Raw genomic sequence first — 27,602 nt, forward strand, 5'->3', positions numbered from 1 at the left:
TAATGAGAATATGAAGCGAAGATATCTTTTACAATTAATATTTCATAAATGAGATTTTACGAAAACATTCGAAAGCTATTGAATATTTTTACTAAAAAATTTTAGTAGATGGAACTTGACAGCAAAAAATAGAATATTTTATGGAAGAGAAGTTAATATTTTTAGATAAATGTACAATGACAGTGAACTTCTCCAGAGTTTTAAAAAATCTTCCAAGATGTAATTTCCTTACAATAAAACTAATAATTATGAAAATGTAAATTTAAGGTAAAGAAATAAGTCTTCTTTTGAGACTGAAGTTATTATAAGAAAACTGAGTAATTTACATTTTAAACTGGGAAGGAAATTAAATTAAATCCATTATGTGATTTCTGACACATTCTGGCTTCATAACTGTAAAAATAATATTAAATCATAGTTTTCTGTGCTCTGAACCCTTAATCGGCCGTTAAGTTTTTCTGGTTATGTGTGACTTTAGTTCCACGTTAGCAGTAAAAACACGCAGTCAGGAACGGTATAAAATGCTTTATTTGGTGAAATGCAGAAGCAAAGTAGACGTTCATCGCTGTTGCACTTCAGTATTAAAAATAATTTAAATATATTACAAATCTTCAGCTTAATTTTTGAGTAGCTCTACAGAAGGAGACGGTCCGATGGGCAGTGGCAATTAATATTAACACCAATTAAAAAATCATGTCTGCAGCCTTTTTAAGAAAACTATCAAAATGATTCATGAGCGTTCTGTCCGTCAGAGTTCCTCTTAAAGCTGAGCAGCTTTAATGAAGAACTCTCCTTTCTTCTGGGCTCGTTCTTCCTTTTAATCGTCTTGATTAGCTCGTCTGACATCCAGTGTCATCTGCTGCTAATAATTCACTCTTCATTCGATTGTTCAAATCACAGGACGTCTAATGAATCAGAGCTGATGAGAACTGAGGCTGATGTTTCTTTGTGCTGCAGATCTGCTTTCATGCATTTCCACCTCTGCATTCGTCGACATGCATCAGAGTTTAACATGAAGTCTTGTGCTTGTGAGGCTGCAGAACTCAGTCCGTTTGTCGTCTTTTCACAGGGAGATGTCCGAGGAAACCTGCAGCTGCTGGCCTGGTTTCCATTTGGCGCTTCGTCGGCCGGCGTCCGTCCGTCTGTACGGCTGATTCCTTAAATCTGAGGAGGAGGAAAAGACACGTTGGATCATCTGATGCAAGTTAAAATATCGAGCTCTAATGTCCTTTCGTTATTGTCCTCTGTGTTTATTCACAGAACCAACCCACCTACAGATCAGAACTGTGATTAATATTAATGCAATGAATGAATGAATGAAAAAGACACAGAACACCTACAGGAGCTGCTGTTAACCCTGAGATGCATAATGACCCGGTGAGGTCGTTTACCAGCAATATTTTGCAATATTCCAGCTATTCCTCCAAAAATATGCATTTTCTATCATTCTATTTAAATTTTTAAGTTCCCTTTTATACTTTTAAAGAAAGTTTAATATTTGTGTTACCAGCCCAAGCTCTTTATCACTGAGAATGTCATACAAGAGGTGATGTAGGGCACAAATTTGGAGGGAAAGAGCAGAAAAATGTCATCAAAATGGATGTTGACATTCTTCTATTGCTGTTCTGTGTAATATTCTTCTTTATCAATGATCAAAATGTTCAAAATCTGTTAGAAAGTGAAAAATAAACAGATTTCAGACCCACTTATGGAGGAGTGTAGGGTCCAGTTACTCGTGCATCGAAGGGTTAATTTAAAAAACTGAAGCTGAATGTCATATTTATTGTATCTGCAGTTGTTTTGTGTTTATTTGAACTCATTTTAGACTCTTCTTGTTGTCATTTTGCATATTTGTAGTTATTCTGAGCCTCTTTCTGGTTGGCCTGTATGTTTGTAGTCACTTAATGTGTTTTTAAAGATATTTTTCAGGTTAAAGTGAACTTTTTGCTGCTGCCAGTTTAAAAACTTTTAGCATTTAGGCTCCTTGTGGTCGTTTTGAGTCTGTGGTTGTTTAATGTTTCTGTTTGTTTGGTCGTTTAACGAGTGCTGGTTGCAAATTGAATATGAAATTTAGCGTTTAGTCTCTTTGTGCTGCTGCTTGTTGAAAAACTGTTTTCTGTGATTTTCTGCCTCTGCAGTCGTTTTGCATCTTTAGCAGCATCTCTGCAGCTTTCAGGGTTGTGTCATGGGTCTTCAGAGTCATTTTTATTATTTCTTTGTGGTCTATTTGTGTTTCCTTGGAGTTTTTTTTGCATGGTTGTCGTCATTCTGTGCCACGTTGGCTCTCCTTGTCGATGCTTTGTGGTAATTCTGCGTCTTTGCATACTTTCTGTTTTCTGCTTCTTTGTCATCAGTTTGTGACTCTTTGTCATTGTTATGCATTGGTAGCTATTTACGGTCTCTTTCTAGTTGTTCTGCATCAAATTCTGACAACTTGTTGTTGCTTTGCAGATATTCTGAGTCACTTTAGTCATTTTATACACCAAAGTTCAAAAGCTTGGGTTCACTTAGAAATGTCCTTATTTTTGAAAGAAAAGCAGTTTTTTTTTCAGTGAAGATAACATTAAATGAATGATAAATCCAGTGTAGACACTGTTAATGTGCTAAATGACTATTCTAGCTGGAAACATCTGATTTTTAATGGAATATCTCCATAGGGGTACAGAGGAACATTTCCTGTGTTCTAATGCTACGTTGTGTTAGCTAATGCTGTTGAAAGGCTCATTGATGATTAGAAAACCCTTGTGCAGTTCTGTTAGCACATGGATAAAAGTGTGAGTTTTCATGGAAAACATGAAGTTGTCTGGGTGACCCTAAACTTTTGAACAGTACGTCTTTATTGATTTTTTGCATCTCTGTTTTGTGTCTTTTCAGCCATTTTTGTCCCTGTCGGCTCACATCACTTCATGTTTTTCTTCTCTGTGACATTTTACAGGCAGTTATACACATAATTCACATTAATCTGACTTTATTTGTAGAGCAGCATTTATACAGGTAGACTGTTAGTGAAAAAATAATAAAGAAACACAATTCATAATATAGATAAGAGATAAAGAGAGCAATTTAAATATTGACTCTAAAGCAGTTTAATCACAAGCTGGGTTAAAAATCTAGGTTGAAGTTGTGATATTAATGTCAGCTGATGCTGGTAGCAGAGCAGTAAATGTGTTCACTGTTCTGGGACGCCTCAACAAGCTGCCAGCAGGATTCTGTCGTTTATTCTGAAGTTCTTGTACAAAATACCACCAGCTCCTTCTATCCTCTGTGAAGGCAGCAGACAGTTTCAAATGTGTCAGAAAATGGCCGAAACCTCTGGAGAAAAGTCACGAGGCTTAAATCCAGTAAACAGAATATTCTTCAAGGGCAAATGGAGTTAAATTCACGTGTGAGGAGGCAGTGAAGCTGCTGCTGACGACACGTTCAGCTCTGGAACATCAGCACACTTTCATTGTTATCGTCTTTATTGTTGTTTACTGCACTGATTCAGTGGTTTGTTTTATAACCAGATATCTTTGTGTGTAAATATCCAGAATAACCTCTACTCTGTGTTTATGGAGCTTCTCCTCCTGGTCAGAAAATACAACAAACAGCACAGCGAAGGAGAAAGCAGCATGGAGGGATTTTAAGACGTCACCTCGTCGCTGAAGACAGAGTCGCAGAAGAGACGAGACGAGCGTTTGGCAGAACGAGCCGTGAAGGGCACGGATTTAAGAGCTGAAGACACCAGAGAGGACGGGAGGAGAGGAGGGACAAACAAGTAAGATCAGAAACAAGTGAAGGTTGGAATAGAAGAGCTGAAAACAGAAGGAAACGTTAGCAAACACAGGAGATTAAATTCAGCTTAAACGGGAAAAAGCAGAATAAGAGACTGGAGTGAGGAAACATAAATGATTACAACACTTTAACCGTCAAATTGATACATAAATATTTTTTGGAAGAGTGAGATAAGCAGATTTACAGGATGTTATTCTTCATGTTACACAGAGATTTCTTTTTATTAGGAGGTTAAAATACATTTTATTCCGTACTGTCATCGACTTATTTACCCTAACTATCCTTAACGATGCAGATCTGATGTGAATCTCGGCGTTTCCTACCTGTAATTATGTCCTCGATGGCTCCGTCCTTCCCCTCCCTCACCAGAGGAGAAACCTGCCTCCTCTTCAGCTCGGCTATCAGATCCATCTGAGGCAGTTTGGACGTCACAGGAGCCTGAAACAACAAATCCGATCACATCAGCGTCTGAATCCAACTTTCCTCTTCTATGAGTCGCAGTCAAGTCAGTTTTATTTATACAAACAGAAAATTAAACCTCACTGAGCTGCCTCAAAGTGTTTTACAATCTGTGCCGCTCACAAAGACGTCAGATGGGCAAAAAAAAAACTACGAGCAGTCGGCTTGTAAACGAATCTCCTGCTGAGCTAAAATTACTTGTTGCAGCCTCAGTCGCTGTGTGTGTTGGTATTAGTGTGAGTCAGAAAAACTTCTTTCCTTTTTGTGATCGCTTCAGCTGCTGCAAACACTTTGTAGCTTCACTTGTAGCTGCTGTTTAGTCAAACAGGAACAGACTTTTCTGCTCAGGTCTGTCAGCCGTAACAAGAAGTAAAGGCTGAACTCGCCCCTTTTTGCTTTTTATATTCTTGATTGTTACGACAAAGTTCTTCAAAGCAGCCTGTGTTTATCATAAATACCTTATGACTCATTCTGCCTGGTTTATGCTGCTGTTCTTTTGTCTAGAAACCTGAGATATAATAATCTGGATGTGAATTTAACACCTAAACTGTCTGATTTAATGACCACTTATACAAAATAATTGTCTGTTTGCTTCAGACCGGGCTGACATATTTGTAGGCGTGGCAGCGTTGAAGTCCTCCTAGATCTGAGCAGCTACTTTGGTGAGTTAAATATTATTATTATAACTGGTAGAAAGTGCAAAAACATTGACTGCTTATCATTCTGTCGGCTGAGGTCTGAACTGTACGGGAGCCCTGGAGGGACACTGTGGGCTGATTTTTAAAAAGAATTCCACCGTTTTAAAACTTGAGCCCTGTTTTCCATCTTTTAGACTAAATGATTAATAGGGACAAAAATGTTTGAAATTGCTCCAGTATTGAGTGAGAATGTAAAATGTCTGTCATGTAACCCACAGGAGGTTTGTTCATGCATCACTAACCACCAGTTTCCTGAAGTCTGTTGTTTTTTTCTGCCTCCATCCTCCAAATCTCGTCTTCTGTTTGATTCTGTTCCTCGTCTGGGGGCTCCGATAAATATGGCCGACCATCAAACCTAAATATCCGACTCTCATCTAACGTTACTCTGAGCTGCTGAGTAAACATGTAAACAAACTGGTGTGTTACAGCAGGTACAGTCAGCTCCGTAAGTATTTGGACACTGACATAATTTTCATCGTTTCAGCTCTGAACACCACCACCATGGATTTATTTTAATTACTTTACCAGATAAGTTAGTTGAGAACTGGTTCCTCTTTTCAATAACGGCCTGCTAAATTTAATGTGAAATGAAACGACTAAGATGTGCTCTAAGTGCAGAGTTTCAGCTTCAGTTTGAGGTTATTTACATCCAATCAGGTGAACGGTGGAGGAATTACATCACAGTTTAGATGGACCCTCCACCAGCTGTAAATGGACAATCTAATCATAATTAATGAGTGTAAACCAAATTGTTGCTTTTAATGTTTGGTTTAAATCCTTTGCAGTCAATGACAGACATCACCAGTTTGCTCCCTGGTGATGCTCCAGACCGGGGGGGCAAACATACGGCCTGACCCTAACCCTGTGGCCCGCGGGACGACTTTGGAAGGTGTAAAAGTTATGGAGAACACACTAACTGCAAATTTAAACTAATTTCTAGATCTCGATAAGTTGTTTTGATCATAAAGTAAAATACTAGATTATTTAGTTCCACAAACCTGAGACTGAATGTTGTTCTTTTGCAGATAAACTGATCTGTCAGTTGTAAATGATGAACTGAGTCATAATGTTGGAGAAATTACACTTATATTAAGAAATTTCAATTTGTTCATGTTATGGAAAAAAATATTTCATTAAATATGAATGTTGTCAGAATGTACTTTCTGCACTAAAACAAAGGAAACATTTGGAGTTGTTATGCTGTGATTCTGCTGGTCAAATGTGTATGTGGCCTAAAATGAGTTTGACACGCCTGATCTACACCTTTTATCTGCTCCTTATAAATGAAACAATGAGGGAATAAGCACACACCTGGCCATAGAACAGCTGAGCAGCTAATTGCTTTAGGTCTCTTAAAAAGGTGGAGGGTAAATCTAAAACAAGTTGTAACGGCTTCAAGTTAGAGCTGAAAGTCTGCACAGAACCCTCCTGTATGTATATATATATATATATATATATATATTGTTGTTTCCTTGTCTGAAAAAAATACAAAAATTCAGCAAAAAAAATTTCTAAAAATTTGCAAAACCTTCAGGAAGAATATTCCAATAATTCCTTAAAAGTTTCCCTTAAAAGAATCCACCAAATTTGGCAAAAAAAAAAAAAAAAAATGTAAATATATTTGAAGAGTTCATTTGCAAAAACAAGTAACTCAGTTTTAGAAATTTTCAGAAAACTCGTTTTTTATTGATTATTTGAGATAATAATACCACTAATTTATTTTTTCTCTATTTTGTCGTGTATTTTTCTACTGAGTCAAATCCACTAACTTCAGTTTGATATTATTTATTTATTAATTTATCTCAGTAAACAATAAAAAAAAGTTTTCTGAAGATTTATCAAAATGGAGTTATCTGTTTTTGCAAATGAACTCTTCATTTTTTAAAAATGAGTAAAAATCTTCAAAAAACCCTAAAAATATCTAAAGTGATTACATGTATATCAGTAAAATGTCTAATATTTTCTTTAATATTTTCTTTAAGAACATTCACAGAATGATTGATTAGATTTTTTTTGTGAATGTTCTTAAGAAGCATTTTTAACATTTTTTTTTTCTAAACTTTTTTTAAGTTTTACTGTGAAAATATTTTTTTTTCTCCACATTTTCAAACTTTAAAACGGGTGAATTTTGACCCGTAGGACAACAGCAGGGTTAAAGCACATTCTGATTGATTCATTTCAAATCCATCTGCCAAAATGCTGAAAACTGTGTCCAAATATTTACTGAGCTGACCGTCTGCTGAGTCTAGTTTTGAGGCTCTACATGGTAACTGATGCAGTTTTATTCAGAGTTTGAGATTTAAATCAGCAGGAAATCATCTCCCTTTCGCTAATTGATATTATTTCTAAGCAATACAGATTCTCTGCCAATGTTTAATTTGCAAACCTGTTATTCCACACTTCAGTAATTTCACTGAAAGAACCTGTGTCGTTACAGAAGCTCAAATAAATTCATTTAGTGATGCAGAAAACACATAAATCTGTTTTTATCTTTGGTCCTGATTTACACTTCTGAAACTGCAACTAATGGAACGTAATCTAGAAAATGGATTGGTTTACTGGTATTTATGACAGAGTATGTTCAGTGAATAACATTAACTTCACTTTAATTTGGCCCAAAATCTTTGATAAGTGGTAGCAAAAAGGCTGCCTCTGCATGTCATCGCTTCATTAATCTTTTCTTCTTTATCTTGGATTTGTTGAGTTTCTTTGTTTCTAATTTGTGAGGTGTGCTGAGATGACATGAATAGAATTGAATGCTTATTTTTTTAATTAGTTTTTACACTTGTCTCCTCTGTGCTCTCTGCACACACTGCCTGCAGTTCAGCCGAGCAGTGAAGGAACGCAGAGTTTATTTTGGGTCGATTTTTAAATGAGATGTGTTGAATAAACTGACCTAAAATATTCAGATTTTGATCTTAGAATTAGTTAATGCCAATCATGCTGAAAGTCACACACGATTATTTCAACGACTGTCGGAAAGTTGAAAATATCAAGATTTTTTTCCTCGTTTTTACAGTTTGTTGCTCCACAAAATGGTGTAATTTTGACGATTTGGGTTTAGAAGGTTAAAATATCCTGAAGGTATTTGTTTCTTCTGTGAGTGTTCTCTATGTTTTGGCTCTTCTTTGCTAGTAGCTGCTGTGGCAGGAGACTTAAAGCTTATTTATTTACTTTACCTACCCTGGCTGCTTTGTTTTAAAGTGGAGACTAAAGCTGAGACGTTACCTTGTTGGCTGTGACTTCTGCTTTAGGAGGAGTTGGTGGAGTGTCACAGTTCTGGACGTGTTTCTTCCTCTGGTCGTTGTCCTGCTCGGCTTGCTATCAGAGAGGAACCCATTAAAAGCATTAAGGTCACATAAAAAGCTTACTTTACTTTACAGCAGATTTACTGTAGCGGCGTTTATCTGACCTTGTACGCTTTGATGAACCTGACGAAAACAGGGAAGAACATGGAGGGAGGCGTCGTTTTAGAGTTCTCTCCAAAGTACTCCACCACCGAGTCGTAAACGTCCTGCAACACCGACAACAAAGTCATCTCACGGCCTGCAGAAACTACCGCTGGGTTTATCCGGTTATTTAAAGACGCCGACCTGAGCCGTCTTCCCGTCGGCTGTGAGCGAGTCGAGCAGCTCGGTGTTGGTGCTGATGAACCTCTGCAGAACCGGATTCTCTTTTTCCACCGAGAACTCCCTCCTGGTCACCTCCATGCCTCGATCCAGAGCTCGGATGTCCTGCAGGATGCTGTCGATGGAAACTACAAGACACAAAACAAGAGGTCGCTTCAAAGGTAAGCTCTAATTTAACATTCTCACCATTTAAAGGTAATTAAATTATACGGTGTTAAAGCTAATTAGAGGTGAAAGGAAAGATAACCTGAAGGAATAAAGTGATCGTTCTCATTTATATTTTGTTCTACTTTTATTCTGTATTCATCAAAATGTTTTTTTCACTTTATTTCATGGTTCATTTTATTCTCTTTCACTACTGTTGTTATAATTTTTAACCTGGAGTTCATGGTTTCACCCTCTATTTTCTTTTATTCTGATTGTTTTTATATTTTATCTGGTGTTGTACTCACTTATTTCAGAATCTTTTATGATGTGTGGACAAACCAGCCTTCTGTTGTTCAATCATCTTCCTGACTCTCCTTCTTTTCTTTATTTGCCCCTTCTTTTAAAGACTTTGTTTATAAAAGATGCTATATAAATAAAAGTGTTGTTATTATTTCCAATATCATCTCAGCTGAGATACTTTCATTTAAAAATCATCTCCAGGAGCCAATAAATAGCAACATGACCTCAATCAGAGCATTGTTTTTGCTGCAAAAACAAGATTTTTAGACAAATATGTATCTAATATTTGAGAAAACGAACGGTATTTTCCTCTAAATGGGACCATAATTTACCAAACGAACAACTTTCTGTACTGAAGGAGGCTTGAAATTACCGATTGAGACCATAAACTCATGAGGAAAATATTTACTGAGTGAGAATTAGGTTCATTTTCTAATACACTCCTATACAGTTTGCAGCCAGAGGTGTGGCCCCCTGCTGGCTGTTAGACAGAACGCAGCTTTAAGTTTTCACTTTACAAATCTGGAGGCTGCGTCCATATTTTACAGTTTGTGGTCTCAGATGACAAAATCCTTATCGACTGCACTAAAATATCAACAGAATTAGAGTTCAGTCTTCACTGAGGTGTTTAATTCTACCTGTAAAATGTTAAATTGTCTCCTGCTCTGCTCAATCATGTTCCTACCGAGCGCTGCTTTATCCAGGAAGTGCAGCTCCGTGTAGAAAGACTGCAGCTCCGGATATTTGTCCTGGATGATGTTTACAATAAAGTGCAGCAAAGTCTGTCTGCGGTCCGTTGATTTAGTGTCCAACAGCTTGGAGGAAACGGTAAAAAATAAAGGTCTGACATTAGATTGATGATAGTGGGCCACAAAGAAGATTATTGGATCATCTACAGAAACAGAAACAGCATTTAAAAAGCTTTCTGTTGCTGAGTTCACTCACCAAATCTAAACTCTGCAGTCTGAAGCCGTACGCTGCTCCTCGCTTGCTGCTGTTCATGTAGTTTCCAAATGCCAAGATGATCTTTACATTAGAAACAACAGTCATGAACTCAGAAAGGTCACTTTTACATTCATTCTCTTATTTCAAATTGAAGGAAGACTGGACCGAACATCAGGTGTTGTAAAATAAGGCACTGATAAACAAAAACAGTAATTAAAATCTGTGTAACCAGATTCACCTGCAGCTGGATCCTGATCATTTCTGATTACAGCTAATTAATAAAATTCCTGCTTTGGTTTACCGTGCATACATGCTTTTTCTCTTTGGAGACGCTCATGTGGATCCTGCTTTTGTCTGATGCTGCAAATGTTTAATAAATTCAGAGGAAAAACCCCTAAACAAGTGGAAACAACAAACTAAGCTTCAGCTCCTTGTGTCTTCATGGCAGTAAAGTTGGATTTCTGTGGATATTTCAGTTTGTAACAGACATGAAACTGAAGAACAAATTGAACAAGACGGTAGTTTTGTGTGGCTTTGGCAGCTCCATGTGATGTTTTTGTATCAATATTGGAGCTGAAATGTTTTAGAATCCCTCCTCAGATCACGTCATTTGATCCGTTACTGTGACTTTTACACTTTTACATGAAAGCGAGCAGCACGTTCATCCAGACATCAGACCTTTACACGACATTAACAGAAAGTGCAGAGAAGGTTTTAGAAATCAGAGAACCACAGAAATTTTAAAAAAGTACTTCTTACCTCCAGGATTTTCTTCAGCTTGCTGGAGGATTTGAGCGACATCGAGGCGGCGATTATGGCGTTTAGTTGCTGGAAGAAACATGACTGAGATCAATGGACGGTTACAATCTGCTGCAACAACTAATCCTACATAGTTCAGGGAATTATGTCCTTTTACTTGTTTGCAGACAATAAAATGAGAGGATCAATACGACTTTTACAACTACAGAGTAAAACAAACGGCCCTTGCTACCTTTTTCAGTGCTTTATTGTGTTATGTTGATTTCATGAGTTTATTTTGTTGCCTTGTGAAGCGCCTGCATTTTAAAGAAGTTCACTACAAACACAGATTATTATCATTGTTTTTATGATATGAAAAATTTTTATGTGTCTTTTTTAAGTCTTAAACTGATCCAGTGATGTGTTTACACCCATGGAGACAGCAGGAATACGAGGTGCTAACAGCTAACGTGGCTACTTTAAATGGTGCCCGTTTGCTAAAATGCTAAAAACATGCTGCACTCCGAATTTAGTCCAAAGGTAACTCAGTGTCAGTATTCAGTTTTTACACCTATAAGTATAGATTTTAGGGGGATTCAGGTGATTTGTCGCCTACAACTCATTGTGAAAGATTTTTCGGTTTTCTTTTACATAGATAACATTTCTACGATAAATTGTTGCCTGTAAGTCCACCAGAATGCAGAAAACTAATTATTTGATGCTTAAAATTTCCTGCTTAGTGTCGCCTCCCAAACAAAACCTTCGGTCGTGTTTACATCCCAGAGATTACGCTGTTCTGTGCAGCTCTGACAAGGCTCCTGCTATAAACGGAGATACCAGCCGTCCTTTTAACTCGCTTCGTTCTCTTTTTAAAACGGCCGATGAAACCTCCTGAAACCTCTGCTGGACTCACCGGCTGGATGAGCTGAACGCTCTCGGGGAAGTTTCCCATGAAGGTGAGCGTGTTGATGCGCTGCGACAGCCGAGGGATTTTGCTGAATCGGACCATGAAGCGGTCCTCCTCGCTGAGCTCGTCCAGGCTCCTGCCGTCGCACTCGTAGCTGTGGATCAGCTTCATCTCGTACTCGGTGGGGATGAAACGCTCCAGGAGCTCCAGGAAGTCCAGACTCAGAGCTTTCTGGTTGTACCTGAGGAGACGACATGGAAGTCTGTAAGTCTGCACCGTTCATGCTCCTGTTTTATGGTCGTATCGTTCAGGACTTTAGATTCATCTCTTACGTCTCGATGGCGCAGCAGATATCTGAAGCTGCCATTCCTTCCTTACGCAGGGTGATGGCCAGGTTCTTGGCCCTGTTGGGCTCCATTAGAGACACTTTACTGGGAGTCTTGTGGGCCATCTTCATCTTCAGGGTTCCCAGATCGACTGGTGTGGACTGAGCTTTGGTCTTAAACTGCTCCTCAAAGGCCGACATGTTCAGCTCCTAACGAGAAGTCAAACACACAAGCAGAGATGATTAATCAGTGGTGATGATTAGGATGAGAAATTACTAAAATAATTTCATGTATTATATTTAAATTACCATCTTTTTTTAACAATTTACTGTAAATCACCTGCATGTCAGATAAAACATGTTCATGTTTATTGCAATTTATTTTTTTAAAACTATAATATAAACAGTCCTTGAGAGCTTACATTAAATTATTTTATTTTCTAAAAATTAAATGTCGTAAAGTGTTGTTGGAGACGAAGATGTTCTTAAAGTCCAAGAAAACTTTGTGTTTTTTTTAACTTAAGTTACCAGTAAGTGTGAGTAAATTTATTGCACAAATGCTCAGACTTTTTTTTAATTTGTTTTGTGGCCTTAATGAGGAGAAAAACAATAAATTAGCAGCCTTGCAGGACCACTCCATATTTTTTGCGGTGACAGGAGCACACTGGTATTGAATGTTTGAACTGGTCCAACCTAATGGAAACTATCTAACTTATTTTATGTTTACTTGGAAACACTGTGACTGATTTATTTCATCTGCAGATAAAGTGTAGATTATTTTTCCCTACAACCACTTGATTTTTTTTGAAGAAGTAGCTACTGTTTTACTGAGATGTTCTCTTTCTATCTACAGGTCTAGAGATCTGGATAAAATTTGCTCCACATTTGGATGTAAACCCAGAAGAGGAAACTCAAAGTGATGGAACCTCTAAGACGTGTTCGTCGTCCAGCTCGTTGAAGATGGTTCCTGCCACCTGGTTGGATTTCAGAGCCTGCCAGTTGAACAGCGGCATCCGGTATTTGGTTTGAATCTGCTTCTTCTTCTTACAGCCTGAAAGAAAAGTCAGAAAACGTTCAGATTCTGGGTTGGTTTCTTCCCGATTTCTGTGTCCGAAACAAAAACTTGTCACAGCGTCAATAGAGAACCTGACTGTTGTTCTAGTCAGACGTTAAAACTGTTAATCTGAACATTTAACCCCGTGCTGTGGCGATGGACTCACCTGAACTCCCACCTGTCCCCTCTGCTGACAGCCGGGTCGTACCACCAGCAGGAGGCAGCGGGGGAGGTGGAGCTGCTGGAGGTGGAGGAGGAGGAGCTGCAGCTGGAAGAGGAGGTGGAGGTGGAGGAGGAGGAGCTGGAACCATCACTGGCTGTGAGGAGGCTTCAGCTCTGGACTCTGAGGAGGTTTGAGCTTCTTCCTGGTTGTTTCCTGCATCAGGTTCATCTGCAGCTGAAGAACAACAGCGCTGGGTCAGTCCATCTCAGGTCACCAGATTCTTAGAACAATCCTGCTCATACATCTGTGATCTGCTCGAAAGTTTTATAGCAGAAAATATGGATTTTCATAAAAGTACTTGTTAAAGTTTAGATGAATATATTAAGTACTTTCTAAGATATGCATTTTTTCAAATTTTCCATCGATCTACTTTCAGCAGAAAATTTAATCTGAGGCTGTTTGGATAACAATATTAAATAAAGAGCTTTTTATTTTTAATCATGTCATAATTCAGAATATACCAAACTGAACCATTTTATTCCAGAAATCTGTTCTTCTTGGATCAGACTCTACCAATAGTTTTGTTTTTGTGGTACAACTTGTCAAACCTGCTCAATCAGTCATCAGTTTGACTAAAATAACTTTTTATATCTCCTAATAAAAAGATTTCTAAATGTTTTTGGATTATTGTGTGCAAATATCACTCTTTACTTCTGCATTATCATTTTTAATGGAAGTTGAGTTTAAGAAAGGTTGTTTTTTTACTTTTAAGAGAATGAAGTCAGCAGTTTCAGAAACACTCGGTAGTTTCCTCATTCTGATGTTTCGTTATAAACTGAAGCTCCGGGTTCTTATCTGCAGGATTTTCTGCTGATCTGCTGCCACATGAGTGATCGGCTGATTGGATAATTGCAGGAAGAAACGGGTGAGTTTTTCTGAAATCACATCGAATGTAAAATTTGCTTCTGGTTCAATTAAACTGGTGATTATTTAGTGCATGAAGCTGCGTCGGTATGAATCAGAATTTTAGTTAATAAATTCTACTGAGAGAAATTAGACTCGCTGAATGCAGCCGATTAAAATTAATGTGCAAATTTGAATTTTTTTCAGTTTTGAATTTACTTTTCTTGTCGGGCTGCAAAAGAGGAGCATAAAACTTGTATTTTATGTCACGTTTGACCCTAACGCTTTCTTTCTAAACCTGAACTTTAAACTCTACCTGGAGGACAAACACTTTATTATTTATTCATACACATAGATAAATCTGTGATGATGAATATTTATCCTGGACAGAAGCAGCTGTAGGGGTTTGTTTCACTCACCTTTCTGCTGCTGCACCACCTGGACGTGGAGGCGTCCAGAGGAGGACCTCTCCATCCGGACCAGGCCCTGCTCCACCAGACCCTGGACCTGGACCTCCAGCTCCTTCAGGTTCTGGGTGGACCGGGCCTGGTCTCTCTCTCTCTCCTTCTCCCTCTCATTTTCCAGTTCTCGCTCTCGTTCTCGCTGCTGCAGCAGAGTCACCTGAGAACACGACTCACGGAGACTCTCCTGAAATACAGACGCAGGTGTTTTATAATGCAGTGGAAAAAATATTCAGTCATAGATAAGAACAAGAAGAGCATTCAGAGAGAGCAGTACTCCTCTAAGGCTGCTCAGTCGTATCGTTTCTGACGGCTGAAATCTTGAAAAATTAGTGGCAGAAATTATGGCACCATTTAATACAGATGTAGCCACAAACAAAATGACCTCACGCTAAACACAGGCGTGTGTTCTGCATGAGTACGTTATGTACGGATACTGAATCACGTGACCTAAAGATGCAGCGGGTGGTGGGAATTAACAGGACTCAGAAACACACCCACAATTTAGTCAGTTGTTCCTTGTATCATTTCCCATAAGATAAGTCCTCAGTGGTGGATTTGTAGTAGGATCACAATCATAGCAGCTGATGTAGTGTTCTCTTGTTGTCATGGTTACAGTGACGCTGTGCCGCTGTCTCACAATGATACAGAAATCTTTCACGAATCTGTGGGTTCAGACTACAAAAGGTCCTCGATCTGCAGCGTTTCGTGGTTACATTGCCACCTCCCATTATTTTATTAAGAAAATCTTGTTCCATCATTCTGACGTACGGCGTTAGCGATGTTAAAAGAAACCGTGCACCACAACTAGTTGGCAAGTGGAGCGGACAAACACGTCATAACGCAGCGCTAAACGAGGAAGACGTCACATACGTCACAGTATGCGAGTTCCAACTTGCAACGAAAATTGGGTTAAGTCCAGGACCCCCCGTTTAAGCTGCATCACTGCCAAAATCTGATCAGGTGGTCCTTGTGTCATTTCTGACCTTCCCTCAAAGTTTCATCCAAATCTGTTAGTTCATTTTAGAGTAATGTAGCTAACAGACAGACAGACAAACCAATGCTGATTGTCACATAACTCCGCTGAGGTTCTTCCTCCTTGGTGGAATAATAATAGTAAACATTATAGATAATAATCTGTCATGTGAAGGAAAAGTTACCTTTACCCCTTTGTCAGGTCATAATGGGTTTAGACAGGCAGACACTGCTGAGATCTGATATTATCTCCTCTGATGTGACTGGTCAGGCTAGTTGTCTCCATGCTGGTCTGTAATCTAAATCTGACCTTCTCCCAACTCCAATATAAACCCAAAGATCAGAGAATCCTCAGAACTGATGCTGCCATGAACTGCTGCTCTGTTGGTGTCACTTCTCCTGATAGATTAGTAAACATTACTCACAACCTAAATCATCTGAGTCTCTACTTCTGCCTCGACATCCCTGAACTTCCAGGTGTAATACTATTATTTCTAAAACTATGTATATTTTGGTTTATTTTTTATTTTCATACTGATATTCCTTAAATCTTTGCTGCTGTCACACTGCAAATATTCCCACTGTGGGATTAATAAAGGCCCAAAAAAGTTGCAGTTTTTAAAGAACAATTTTTTTTCCCATAAATCCACAATAAACATGTAAATCAATGATCAATAAAGGTAATTACAATTCCATCCATCCATCCTCTATACACCGCTTTATCCTCACTGGGGTCATGGGGGGTACTGGAGTCTATCCCAGCTGACTCAGGTGAAGGCAGGGGACACCCTGCTTGTCCTCCTTAATTTAAAAAACTTTGACAATCTGTAAAGTAACAGTTTAAAAATGATTTACCATTTTTTTTAATAATGTCAAATTAATTCATAAATTACAGCTCTCAGATAAATGTAGAGTAAAAAGATCTATATCCTCTAAATTATGGTGAAATTTATTTTAAAAGGGAAGTATTTATGGAACACACTTTTAGCCACAAGTTTAGTTCGAGTTGTGAACTATCACAGTTTTAGAAAATAATTAGATCTTCTAGATTCTTGTTTTAAAATTGTAACATATCGGTTTCAGCATGAAAATATCCAGACTTGATTAGACTCTGCTACATAAAAAGATGAAGAATGTCTTGTTTGTTGCTTTGTATTCTGAAATAATCAGATTTTCTTTATATTCGAGGCACCAGAACATTAAAAAGAGCTTTATAAAGTCATTAATGTGCTAATTTATGCATCCAGGAGCAGCAAAATCTAATCACTACATCTAAGTGTTAAAGTATGAAGCTTCTGCTGTGTTTATCTTGAACCCTCGCCTTCACCAGAACAGTCAGTTTCCTGCTAATTAAGCTCATTAGCTCCATCATTGCAGTGATTTTTTTTTTCCACCAACACATTCATCTCTGCCCGCTACACATCTGGTGTCAATTTGAACCTGTTAGTGTGAAGTGTCAAGGAGTTGGAGCTGTTTATGGGGAGCAGTTTTAGCTCATTGACATGCAGATTTATGCAGAAAGGTGCTTCATAGTCTCATCAGATCATCTCACACATATGGAGAAGCTGCCAAGTCACCGTGGAGTTTATATACGCTCATAATGATACACAAAACAGTTAGAGCTTCATTTTTACTCTTTTTACATAAATTCAAAGCAAAAGATGACTCTGAATTAGTTTTCTTTTTGAGAACATTCACCGTTCTGCAGAGATTAGAGCTGAATGTGAAAAACAACAAAATGAAACGCCACTAGAGATGATTTTATGCCTTCATATGAAGAAAAACACCAAATTAATCAGACGCTGTGACTCAGACCTGTAGAGCCAGAACTGCCCTAAACATCATCAGATATTAACACAGAATAACAGTCATACATGTGCAGTAATCTGATGATGTGAAACAACTGAGTGTTTGTGGGATTTGAATGTCAAATGCATATCAGGTCAGGGGTGTCAAACATGCGGCCCACGGACCAGAACCGGTCCTCTAGAGGGTCCAGTCCGGCCCTCAAAGTGCAAAAATTACAGAGAAGACATTAACTGCAGATTGTAAATTTGTAAAACGCTTGTGTTGTGTATTTTTTTGTCAATTTGTAACTTTTTTGTCGAATAGTTTGTCTCTTGTGTTGTTTGTTTTGTGTCGTTTGTCTTTTTTTGTCTGACTTTTGTTTGTCTCATGTTTTGTTGTTTTGTTCTTCGTTTTTGTCATTTTGTTTTGCTTTATTCATTGTTTTGTGTATCATTGTTGTTATTTTGTGTCGTTTGTCTCATTGTCGTTTTGTAGCTTTTTCATCAAATTTTTTGTCTTTTTGTTTTCATTCGTGTCGTTTGTCTCATTTTGTTTCTCAGTTTTTGTAATGTTTGTAATATTTTTTGTTTTTTGTTTTTTGTTGTCTGACTTGTTTTGAGCATAAAGTAAAATACTACATCGTTCAGATAGCGATAGCTGTGACTAAATGTTGTGTTCCTGTGCAAACACTCTGTGATCTGTAGGTTTTAATGTGTAAAAGATAAACTGAGGCATAATGTTGCTGAAGTTGGATTTATTTTTTGTAAAAAATTTCATGTCGTTCATATTGACTTGTAAAAAGATAATTCCTTAAATCTGAACATTTTTGCACTAAAAAGACAAATTTGGAGTTGTGGTTATTTATTGGTTGTTATGCTGTGATTTTATTGGTCACTTGAAATGAAATTAGACTGAATGTGGCTCCTGAACTAAAATGAGCTGGACAACCCTGCTTTCGGCACCTGGGTCTTATAATCGTATTTATTTTATATTTTATTCCAGTTTTTAAAACTTTTTTACGACACCTACGGTAGGATTGCACCTTCAGTTTTGTCGTTCTTGTACAAAGACAATAAAAACATTTTATTTATTATTCTACTCTACATTCATTTGTCCTTGGCTGATTTTTCAGTTTTAGTCAACTGACACATAATTTGGGCTGTAAAGGTTCTATCACAAAACACTGTCCTAAAGGACCCCGGTTTGTCCGAAACTCATGAGCTTTGGTCATTAAGCACCACAGAAGTCTTTGTCATGGTGCCCGTTGCTCGCTGAACCTCAAAAATGCTTAATTTTCATGACTTTAATGTATCTAAAGTGTGTATTATCCAGTAAATGGTGTTGGATTGGGACTGTTTTGATTAAAATGTTGTTCTTTACCTTCAGCAGCTCCACTTCTTTAGTGGTCTGAATGAGCTTCTTCTCCAACTCTGAAACTTTCTCCATCGCCTCCCTCTCACTCTCCTGAAGTCTGGTGTTCAGCTGTGAGAACAGAATAAAATGTTCATGTTTGAAGGATATTTTTACACAAATAACTACAACAGTAATGATAAGAAAACAGGATTTGGTGTTTAAAGGCTCCAATCTAAACTGTGCAGCAGATGTATTACACATTAAACCTTAATTTATTGCCCTTTAAGACAAATCACCTTTCAGATGAGAAGAATCTAAAAGGCAGCCAAAATGTGCAATGACCTTTCTTATTTAACTAAAAGCATTTTAGAACTTAATTTAGTAGTTAAGTCAAATAAAAATGTGAAATTTACCAGTCAGAAGCTACAGAGCTGCCAGTTACTGCCATGCTAAGTTAAGCTAAGCTAGTTAGCTTTAGCACCACTAGCTTATATAGTTTCATTATTTGCTTTTTGCAGCTGGAGAATCTGTTTTCCTTTTGGTATTACAAAAGTCTAAAAATATCAAAAGAAAGAAAGTCTGTAAAATAAAATAAACAGTATATTGTTGAGGAAAACATATTACAACAGTTTAAATCATTTAACATGTTACTTTATGCAGGATCAGATATAAGTATGATACATGACTAAAAAATAAACTAAGTCAGCTAAAATAAAACATGGATTAGAAAAGGAAGAGGTAATGCTAGCTATGATAATAACGCACATAACATTAAATTATTACACATGATACTGAGACATGTAATGAGAAATAAAACTCAACATCAGCGAGACTTCAACTGTTTTGTTTAAATACAAGAAAAATGGTAAATTAAAGATGCTTGTTTTATTTCAGCCTACATGTTTCCTCATCACGGTGGCTGCTGTGGCGCTATGCTAACTCTGTAGCCTTCACCTGCATTGTAGCGATTTAAGGAAATAGAGTCACACAAAACTGCATCTATTATGAGACAGGTTTCCAAAAAAAGATTTTTATATGAACAATTTAAAAAGTTTGTAAAAAGAACAGAACTTGGCTGCCTGGAACAGACAAGAGGTTTGTTTGTAGAGCTACAGCAGCCACAATAATGGGAAACATGTTGACATGAAGCAGAACTATCCTCTAACTCTTTTTGTTAGTCGATGTGTTTGTGTGTGTGCAGTAAATCCACCTGTGTGTTGTGTTCCTGCAGCTCCTCCATGTGTTCCAGCAGAGCGTTCTTGGTTTCTGCGTCCTCCAGTAAAGCTCCGACATCGAACACGTTGTCCAGGTAGGCCTGAATCTGCACCAGTAGCCTGTCGCTCTCTGTGAACTTCAGCTTCTACACACAGGTAATAAACAATGAAATGTAGACCCAGGGAGCCTAAACTTAATGATAAATAAAACATCTACAGGGTTGGTGGTTGAACTTACCTCCAGGTAGTCGTCCAGTCCGTGCTGAGTGAACTCGTGCTGCAGATGAACTCTGAAGTTCATGTTTTCTACTGCGTGAACCACGATGTTGATGAACTGCATACAGGCCACCTGGTGGCAAACAAAGGAAACACTGAACCTGTTTACATGAAGCCTCGTCTACAAGAGGAAGAGAGGACATAACATCACTCCTGTTTCAGCCTCTTTAAACTCACTCTCTGTATGTTTTAAGACAGATTTTAAGATTCCACTTTTTTTAAACTTAAATTTGATTGTTTTTCAATTTATCACAGAACAAACATGCAAAGAAGTTGTCAGTGAGATTCCAGCAATTGACTGCACCCAGTCGACTGTTTTGGTGGCGTCTCTTTGTTCAGTCAAGATTTTACACACTTTCTTAGAGCCAGAAATTTAAAAACCAGATTGAACTGTCATATTTTCAAGTTTCCATTGGTCCATGAATTACTCATCTGTGTCATAACATTCCATTTTGTTGTAAAAGTTAAACAAATCTAAGCTTTAAGTCGGGTTATTTCACCAAAATCACTTTATTCTACATGTTTAATGCAAAAAAACCGCTCAAAACAAACTGTTGTCCGTAACCAGATTCCGTAAAAAAAAAACTAAAATTTCGGCTCTCTTTAGCAAAACCTTCAAACTTTCGGCTGAACTGCAGGCTGTGTTTTTACAGAGCAGAGGTAGAAGTATGGAAACAAATTAGAGAAACAGGAAAATAAAACAACCCAGATCAATGAAATAAATGCAGCACGGCTCAAGAAAAGCAAACAGAGGAGCAAGTTGTTGGAGATACATTCAGCATGGTGAAACATCTTTCTACTGATGATGAGCAGAGAGAAAAAGTCTGGAGAGGCTGGAAACATGGAAATATTCATATTTAGAGTGAATAAAACGTGTCCAAAATAACATAAATGTGTCAAATGATTTTTAAAGTGCTGGAAATTAATGAAATGTGTTCAAAGGGACATAAACTTGTCCAAAGTTACTGCTTTGTCATCCCCAAAATAACTCCATATTTGTTAAATGTTTGAAAAAAAAGTGACCAGAGTTACCTAAGATGACTTCAACTTGTCCTAAATGATCATTAGAGGAAAATCAAAGCTACTGGATGAATATGTAAATGCAGCATGGTTCAGAAACAGTGAACAGAGGAGCAAGTTGTTGGAGATACATCCAGCATGGTGAAACATCTTTATAGAGTAGATAGAAAAACTGAGTTTGGATATAAAACTAGGTGGTAAAATCTCTATAATCACTACAATCACTGTTTTTTACAGCATTGATGACACCTGTGGGTACTTAGTTTATTGTTTTTTTTTGGGAAAAAACAATAAACCATCAAAAAATTTAACATTTTTTAATTTTTATGATTTATAGAATCATAACTGCTGCACAAAATACATTTCAGAGATTGTTTCTGAGTCATGTTGGATCTATTTTGTTGATCCAGTTTGAGTTTGTGCCGTGAAAAACACAATAAATGCCGTTTTCTTTGCATATACGTGAACAGATCCTCACCATGAAGTCGATGTTGCTGTCTTCATTGCGGAAATACTCCATGAGCTTCTCAAACCTGCTTTTCTCTCCGCAAACCTGAAAGACAACAACAGATGATTTAAACTTCAGATCACAGAGCTGCTCTTTATTGTTTTATGACGGTTGGTGATCGACTCCAGTGAATGTAGGTTAACTCCTGAGAGATCTGCTGCTGCTGGTTTACTGTAGTTTGCACACAGGGGGGCAGTATGTTCACACTGATGGATCCTCAGTGAGTTTAATAAATGCTCTCCAGCAAACAGACGATCTAATTAAGCAGCAGCCAGTTTGTTTGCAGAGAACAAACAGAGTAATAAAACCAGAGTAATATTCTCCATACAGGAACAAACAAGTGTTCTCCCTGAGCGCCGCCGTGTTTGTTGGGAGTGAAACAGAAAACGTGGTGACGGCGGTGTAGTTGTTTCCTAACGCCTCAGCAGATTCCTGGTAGTCGTGTTCCTCTCTGCCTTCCCCTCTTTGCCCACTCATGTCCACTAAATAATGCAGCGCTGCGACCTGACGGGCTGCAGAAGCCAAAACAAAGACTGCTGCTGCTGCTGAGGGACACGTGAACCTTCTGCTGGCTCTGAGCCCGTCGGCCTCCACCTCTATCGCTCTCTACATCTTCCTCCCACTCGCCCACACACTCACCACGATGCTGTTGCTGCTGCACCAAAACATGCGCCGCTCGCAGTGATACTCGAGTTGCCGCCGTGGCACCTGATGCTGCATTTAACTAGCGGAGGTTTGGTTCTAACAGATGGACCAGTTTTTAATTCATCACTTCATTCTTCCTTTATTCTTTATTAACTCTGAACTCCAGGCAAGTTTTTGGGTTATTTTTTGCTCCTGTTTCCTCACTGTGGTTCATTTTTCACTGCAGTAAAACTCCTGCACCTCCATTGAAAGAGAACAACCATGACCAGGAGTTAAATATCGTGAAAAATGTAAGAAAAAGTTGAATTTCTGTGGTTATTGCACAAAAAAAGAATCTGGAATCGACAACATTTTTCCAAGCGTCCACAGGTGTATAACTACTAGAAATAAATAGTGACTCTCTGTACTAATTTAATGTCCACAAATTATGTTTTTCTCTCTTCTCTGTTCATCAACTCCAGATAGGTATTTCACCATGCTGAATGTATCTTCATCAACTTTAACTTCCAACATTTTACAGTGACTTTCAGCTCGTTGTTTAGCTCATCTGGACTGTTTTGCTTCACTCTCACTGCTCTCTTTGCACCAAAAAAATTAAACAAGTCAGACACAAAACGACCAAAAAAATGCAGAAACAAGGCAGAAAAAGACCAAAATGAGACAGAAAAAGACACAAGCCAGAACCAACATGCGCAAGACACATAAAACAACTAAAAACAAGACACATGGTGACAAAAACAAGAAGCGACAATAGAAATAAGACATAGAATTACAAAAGCAAGACATGAAACAACAGAAATGAGAGCAAAAGTGACAAAATGAGGCACAAAAAGACAATACAATTGCAAAAAGACACAAGAAGACATTAACAACCAAAATTTGAACACAAAATGCAAAAAAGGCAGAAAATTTCAAAAACATAATCGAAAAAACACAAATAAGACACAAAATGACAAAAATATCAAACAAAGCAAAAGAAATGAGACACAAAAAGACAAAACTACGGCAAAACACAAAAAGCAACCAAAAAAAGACAGAAAATTACACACAAAAAAACAAACCAAGCAACAGAAATGAGACACAAACACAAAAACAAGACATGAAATGACATGACAGAAATAAGACCAAAAGTGACAAAACAAGACACAAAAGGACATAAAACAACCAAAACAAGACACAAAAGGACATAAAACAACCAGTATTTCAACACAAAATGCAGAATTAAGGCTGAAAATGTTAGAAATGTAACCAAAAACAACACAAGACACAAAAGTTTCAAACAAAACAAAAATGAGACGCAAAAAGACAAACCTATTGCAAAACACAAAAAGCAACCAAAACAAGAGAGAAAATAATAACACATAAAATGTCAATAACAGAAATGAGACACGATAAACGTATCCCTAAGAGACATAAAACAACCAAAACAAGACACAAAATGACAAAAAAAATGACAAAACAACAGAAACGCTACTTAACCCCTTAAGCTTCAGTGTACTGCCGGCGGTACACCTACTAATTTGCATAGGAATTTCAAGAATGTCCGATGGCTGCAAACACGATTATACAAACACTATACGCCGATGGAAAGCTTAGATTCTCATGAATCCGCCGGTATAAACCACTTTCAGATGCGATTACCACAGCGGGTGAGAAAAACACATTTGTCCGACAAAAACAAATATTCATCCATCCGTTCTCTATACACGGCTTCAACGCACACAGCGCGACTCACATTTCTGGGTTCATTATTACACACAAAAAAAAGATTCCATAAAAAACGGCCATAATCCAACCTTTTACATCCAGATGACACAAGCCAGTAAACTATTTTGTCCAAAACATGTCCTGAAGTCGGTATAAAATCCCCGAATCGGTCATTTTCAAGGAAATGCACCTCGCGATGCCCGTCCAATATTCCCTGTATTTTTCGTAATTTTTTTTTATTTAAAAATAGAATATTAGCGATTTTTTTGTACTGAAAACGGCTGGAATTGACTGAAGCTTAAAGGGTTAAACGACCGCAGACAGACGAAATAAGAGCATCAAACGTATAATTTACTGCATTCTGGTGAACCTTTATGCATCAGTTCGTGCTTTTTCTGCATCAATGTACAACTTTTATGATAAAAATGTAAATTTATGAGAGCGTCTTTTTACGTGAACAAATGATCAAACTGTGTTCATCTTTTCTGCTCTTCCTGGATAAATTCAGACCTGAGTCAAAATTAAACTCTTACATTCAATGGTTTGACTTCAGTAAAATCCACTAAAGCAGCCGCTCTGTCTCTTTAAACTGCTGCTCAGAGTTTTTCTGGATCTAGAGAAATATTAAAGCGATCAGCGGTGAAGATGTGCCCACTGAGGGCTGTTCTTGTTGCAGGGCAGCTTTCTGACGTTTCTAATAATAAACCAAAGTAGTTCAGGTTCACGTCTGTCTGCAGGAGGCAACAGTTGCTGCTTTCTGAGGCCCAGGAGGTCGGCGGAGACTCGACACGTGTTTCGTTTATTTACGCCTCTTCGGTCGGTGGTTGAACAGCTGGATGGGGCAGCTGTCGGGGGGCAGTTTGTTCAACCAGGGGCAGGTTTGGTTGCCCCTAAACCTGCCCCTCGGTGCTTTAAAGGACGCAAAGGTTCAGGTTTAAAATAATGTCTGAGTGCAGCTGAGTCATCCTGAAAATACAATAAATAATATATATAAAATATAATAAATATAAAAAAAGATAAATGAAGTCAGCAGCTGCTACCTTCATAAGCGTCTCTACTTTAATTAAGCTTATCTGCACTCAGACTCCTTTAATTTTAATTCTTTTCTGTTTTATTTCACACCTTATCTCTACACTCCCTTATTTTTTTTTCTTTTTTTAGCTTCATCAGTTTTAATTATTCAGTAAATCTGGTAGCACTTTGTTCAGCCTGTCTGCATTTTTTAAAATTTATTTATTTCATAGATTTATTATTTAACTAATTTAAAATGACAGTATTAAACACTACATGAAGATTCTGACTTATTTATGATCTGTATTGTTTTTTATTCAGTTATTTAATATTTATTCTGCACTTTCATTTTCTTTTTTGTATTTTACTCTTGAATACTTTATAACATCTAATTAATTTAAACAAATTTTCTTTTAGTTTCTCGCCTTTTTAATAAACAATCAACTCATTAAACTTTTTAAAAATTAAACTAATTTAAAATTACAGTATAAAACTCTATATTTAGATTCTGACTTATATTTACAGTAAAAAAAAGTAAAATACAATTTCACCTATTACAGTTTTAGTAAAGTAATTAAATATTACAGTTAGTTATAAAAATGCAATAAATCGATATTTAGCTGTTTTAGTCGGTCGGTTTTAATTATTCGATAAATTCTGGAACACTTTGTTCAGCTTCTCTGCGTTGTTTTCTGAGTAATTTAGTTTTAATTAATTACATTTTTGTGAGGTTTTATTGAGTTTATGTTGTATTTGCCTGTAAAGCTCTTTGAATAATCTGTTTCTGATGGTGTGTTATAAAAAAATAAACATGTAAACAAGAACGTCACATAAAACAAGAATCATTTTAGGAGGAAAAAACTAATTAAAAATGTACGATAACGTGATCGTAAAAGTCCTCACAGCCTTTTATATAAACAGGAAGCAACCAATCACATCCACTCTAATGTTAATCACTAACATTCACCTAAATTCCTGATTGATCCCCAGTTTCTGACAGCTGTAGGATTTTTATTTATTTACTTATTTTAATTCAGATCCGCGTCTTTTATTTAATGTGCCATCAAATGTAAATATTCTACATGTGATGTGCATCATTTTATGTGAATTTCACACAAAATGATATTAAAATATTTGAGATTTGCAGAAGAATTTAAACTTATTTGTCTGCTTTTGCTTCGTGGGTCTGATGTGAAGAAATCCAAGAAAGAAAAAGTGTTTTCAGGCCCCATAAATTCATAACAAATCATTTTTTTGGGGACGTCAGACGCCTGGAAAATGTGAAAACTGATCATTTTAGCTGTCTGTGTTAAAACTTGAGCTTAATTAAAACAAATCTTCTGTTAACACACAGAGCAGGAAGTCCTTAAAGAACAGATTCAGGTTGGATTGTAAATGGCTGCCGGTCGCCATGGCAACACGTCTCACCTCTTTGAAGTTGTTGAAGGCTGACAGGATGATGTCATGACCTCCTCTGACCAAACAGACGGCCGCCAGCAGCTCCAGAACCAGAGCTTTGGTCCTGAGAACAGTTAGATAATAGTGCATGTACTTCAGTGTTTTATCTTCATGCCAGTTTATTCTCGTTATTACGACATAAAAACATCAAAATAAATTCAGATACAGCTGAAACAGTCTTATATAGAAAATTCATTTTCAGTTATATTTCATAATCACAGCTTCTCCAGTGAGAAAATTTGCTGCATTTACTCTTAATTATATTTCTTTTCATTAATTTTGAATAATTTCACATTTTGAGTGAAACAGACGGTGTGAAATTAACCCTCTGAACCCAAAACCTTCTTATCCATGTGTGAAATGAGAACTTTAAGTATTAAGTAGAGTATTTTTACTGTGTTTTTTGTTGAGTAGAGGGTAAGTTTTTCTAAAAATGTTCTGTTCTTGTTCTGTTGTTACCTGGGGTTTCTGTCGTGGAGGCTCAGTGTGATCTCGTTGACACAGCAGGGATGTTTCATCACCTGGTTGAACCCCGACTAAGAAAAAAAAACACAAAAACCGCAAGAGTCACAGTTATAGTTTATTAGTATGTATTGTTTTGCTTCATTTGCTTTGCCTTTCATATTCCACTCTGGAACACTTTGTACCATCTAATTAATTTAAACTTTCTTCACATCTCTGAATTTCTACAATAATCAGCTGATTTAACTGTTTGAAAATTAAACAAATTCAGAATTACAGTGTAAACACTACATTAAAACAGTTATCTATCATTAGACAGTACAACAAATACATATTACAGTAATTTATAATAATAATGCAATACATCAATATATAAACGTCAATGCAAAGCTATGACCTTATATTGGTTTAATTTCGATTTCAAAGTATAAATATAATGTTTAACTCATAATTATCGACTTATTTTGCTAAGAAATAACATAATTAGACTTTAAATCTGAATAACGAAAGTCAAAACTCGGCTGGATTTTGATTTTATGTTATAATTTCAACATTTTTAAACTCTTATTTCTGACGATATTTGCCTTAATTCGAACAAATTCAGCTTAGAAGGTAATCATTTGGATTAAATCTCTCAATCTGAATAAATTCTGGGTTTGTTTTCAATTAGAGCCTGAATTTA

The 27,602-nt window shown here is 37.1% G+C and overlaps 1 protein-coding gene across 1 annotated transcript in view; it reads right to left on the bottom strand.

The window, feature by feature from the left end:
* Positions 1–510: 510 nt before the first annotated feature.
* The window catches only part of LOC110960446 (formin-like protein 1), a 51,696-nt gene continuing 24,604 nt past the window's right edge, over positions 511–27,602 (bottom strand). Inside the window, exons 8-27 of the mRNA XM_051939816.1 lie at positions 26,918–26,994; positions 26,429–26,522; positions 21,608–21,682; positions 20,072–20,182; positions 19,830–19,979; positions 18,647–18,748; positions 14,462–14,690; positions 13,143–13,373; positions 12,849–12,973; positions 11,930–12,132; positions 11,604–11,838; positions 10,712–10,780; positions 9,953–10,033; positions 9,693–9,822; positions 8,525–8,688; positions 8,344–8,445; positions 8,160–8,252; positions 4,098–4,212; positions 3,635–3,714; positions 511–1,164 (exon numbers count right to left, since the gene is read on the bottom strand). Of these exons, the coding sequence (XP_051795776.1) occupies positions 1,159–1,164; positions 3,635–3,714; positions 4,098–4,212; positions 8,160–8,252; positions 8,344–8,445; positions 8,525–8,688; positions 9,693–9,822; positions 9,953–10,033; positions 10,712–10,780; positions 11,604–11,838; positions 11,930–12,132; positions 12,849–12,973; positions 13,143–13,373; positions 14,462–14,690; positions 18,647–18,748; positions 19,830–19,979; positions 20,072–20,182; positions 21,608–21,682; positions 26,429–26,522; positions 26,918–26,994 (2,472 nt within the window). The 3' untranslated portion in view covers positions 511–1,158. The remainder of the gene's footprint in view (positions 1,165–3,634; positions 3,715–4,097; positions 4,213–8,159; positions 8,253–8,343; positions 8,446–8,524; positions 8,689–9,692; positions 9,823–9,952; positions 10,034–10,711; positions 10,781–11,603; positions 11,839–11,929; positions 12,133–12,848; positions 12,974–13,142; positions 13,374–14,461; positions 14,691–18,646; positions 18,749–19,829; positions 19,980–20,071; positions 20,183–21,607; positions 21,683–26,428; positions 26,523–26,917; positions 26,995–27,602) is intronic.

Source organism: Acanthochromis polyacanthus, chromosome 19, assembly GCF_021347895.1.
Source record: "Acanthochromis polyacanthus isolate Apoly-LR-REF ecotype Palm Island chromosome 19, KAUST_Apoly_ChrSc, whole genome shotgun sequence".
Classification (NCBI taxonomy): Eukaryota; Metazoa; Chordata; class Actinopteri; family Pomacentridae; genus Acanthochromis; species Acanthochromis polyacanthus.